This window comes from Triticum urartu, chromosome 1 (genome assembly GCF_003073215.2).
Source record: "Triticum urartu cultivar G1812 chromosome 1, Tu2.1, whole genome shotgun sequence".
Lineage (NCBI taxonomy): Eukaryota > Viridiplantae > Streptophyta > Magnoliopsida > Poales > Poaceae > Triticum > Triticum urartu.
In genome coordinates, this window is record NC_053022.1 from 25,430,864 (window position 1) to 25,432,142 (window position 1,279).

At 58.7% G+C, this 1,279-nt stretch overlaps 1 protein-coding gene across 1 annotated transcript; it reads left to right on the forward strand.

Moving 5' to 3' along the window:
• The first annotated feature begins 250 nt into the window (after positions 1–250).
• On the forward strand, positions 251–1,032 carry LOC125544370 (histone H2A.2.2-like). The gene is made up of 2 exons (XM_048708073.1): positions 251–535; positions 620–1,032. Exons 1-2 carry the CDS (start codon positions 332–334, stop codon positions 872–874), a joined length of 459 nt encoding a protein of 152 aa, XP_048564030.1. The 5' UTR covers positions 251–331; the 3' UTR covers positions 875–1,032.
• Positions 1,033–1,279: the final 247 nt, after the last annotated feature.

The window sequence follows — 1,279 nt, forward strand, 5'->3', positions numbered from 1 at the left end:
AGCACACACACATACGCATTTTGACGTGGCGTCCATTTCTATCCGAGCCTCGCGGATAACGAGACGGCCTCACGCCTTGCGCTCCCGCTCCTGATTGGCCCGTGGCCTCTTCACGCGGATCGCCCCCCGCGAGCAAACATCCACCGTCCACTTCCCCGCCATCCAACGGCCCGCGCCGCACGTCACGCGGATCGCCCCCCGCATTCCATCCCGCGCGGGGGTATATAAACCCCGAACGCGGCCGCTCCAGACTCAAACCACATCAACCAGTCTGCACCGAGCCACCGAACCCACCTCTCGCCGGATCCCTGCAAGGAGCAAGCAAGCGACGATGGACGCCAGCAAGCTGAAGAAGGTGGCCGGGAAGAAGTTCGGCGGGCCGAGGAAGAAGTCGGTGACCCGGTCCGTCAAGGCCGGGCTCCAGTTCCCCGTCGGCCGCATCGGGCGCTACCTCAAGAAGGGCCGCTACGCCCAGCGCGTCGGCTCCGGCGCCCCCGTCTACCTCGCCGCCGTCCTCGAGTACCTCGCAGCCGAGGCAAGCACCACCATCTTTCCCCCCTCCCTCTCTTCCGATGAACTTCTCTCCGGCGTGGAACGAGCTAACAAACTCGTGCTGCAGGTGCTGGAGCTGGCCGGGAACGCCGCCAAGGACAACAAGAAGACGAGGATCGTGCCCAGGCACCTGCTGCTGGCCATCCGCAACGACCAGGAGCTCGGGAGGCTGCTGAGCGGCGTCACCATCGCCCACGGCGGCGTGATCCCCAACATCAACCCGGTGCTGCTCCCCAAGAAGGCCGCCGAGAAGGCCGAGAAGGCCGCCGCCAAGTCGCCCAAGAAGGCCACCAAGTCCCCCAAGAAGGCCACCAAGGCCTAGATCCTAGTAGTGTCTGCGGTGTACTGATGGTTCCAGTTTGGTTAGATGTAGTCGCTGTTTCACTCTGTGTCCCTGCGCCCCTGATGTAATCGCCAACAAAGCGGAAGCCGCTTGCTTCCCCTTGACTTATGAATTAGTATCAACTATGCGTTTCTGAACTGAATTCGTCTCTGTTGATTTATTCAGATTTGGAACTGAACTAAATTTGTTTCATGGATTGTTTGGGATCCAATGAGACCCTCCATTCATAATCTGGCACGATGAGCACAAATTCCTCTAATTTTTTTACAGACCATAGTTGACATGTAACTGACGGACGGAACTGAAGTTGTGCAATCTTCAGATTTCGCTTCCCTTGTGCAATTCCTAGAGCCGGAACGTTTATCAAGGCTCTGAACTCTGAAG

Excerpts from the sequence above, each read along its gene's own strand:
- LOC125544370 (XM_048708073.1), top strand. The coding sequence starts at position 332 with ATGGACGCCAGCAAGCTGAAGAAGGTGGCCGGGAAGAAGTTCGGCGGG. Across the intron at positions 536-619 it reads TCGAGTACCTCGCAGCCGAG|GTGCTGGAGCTGGCCGGGAA; the intron begins GCAAGCACCACC and ends CTCGTGCTGCAG.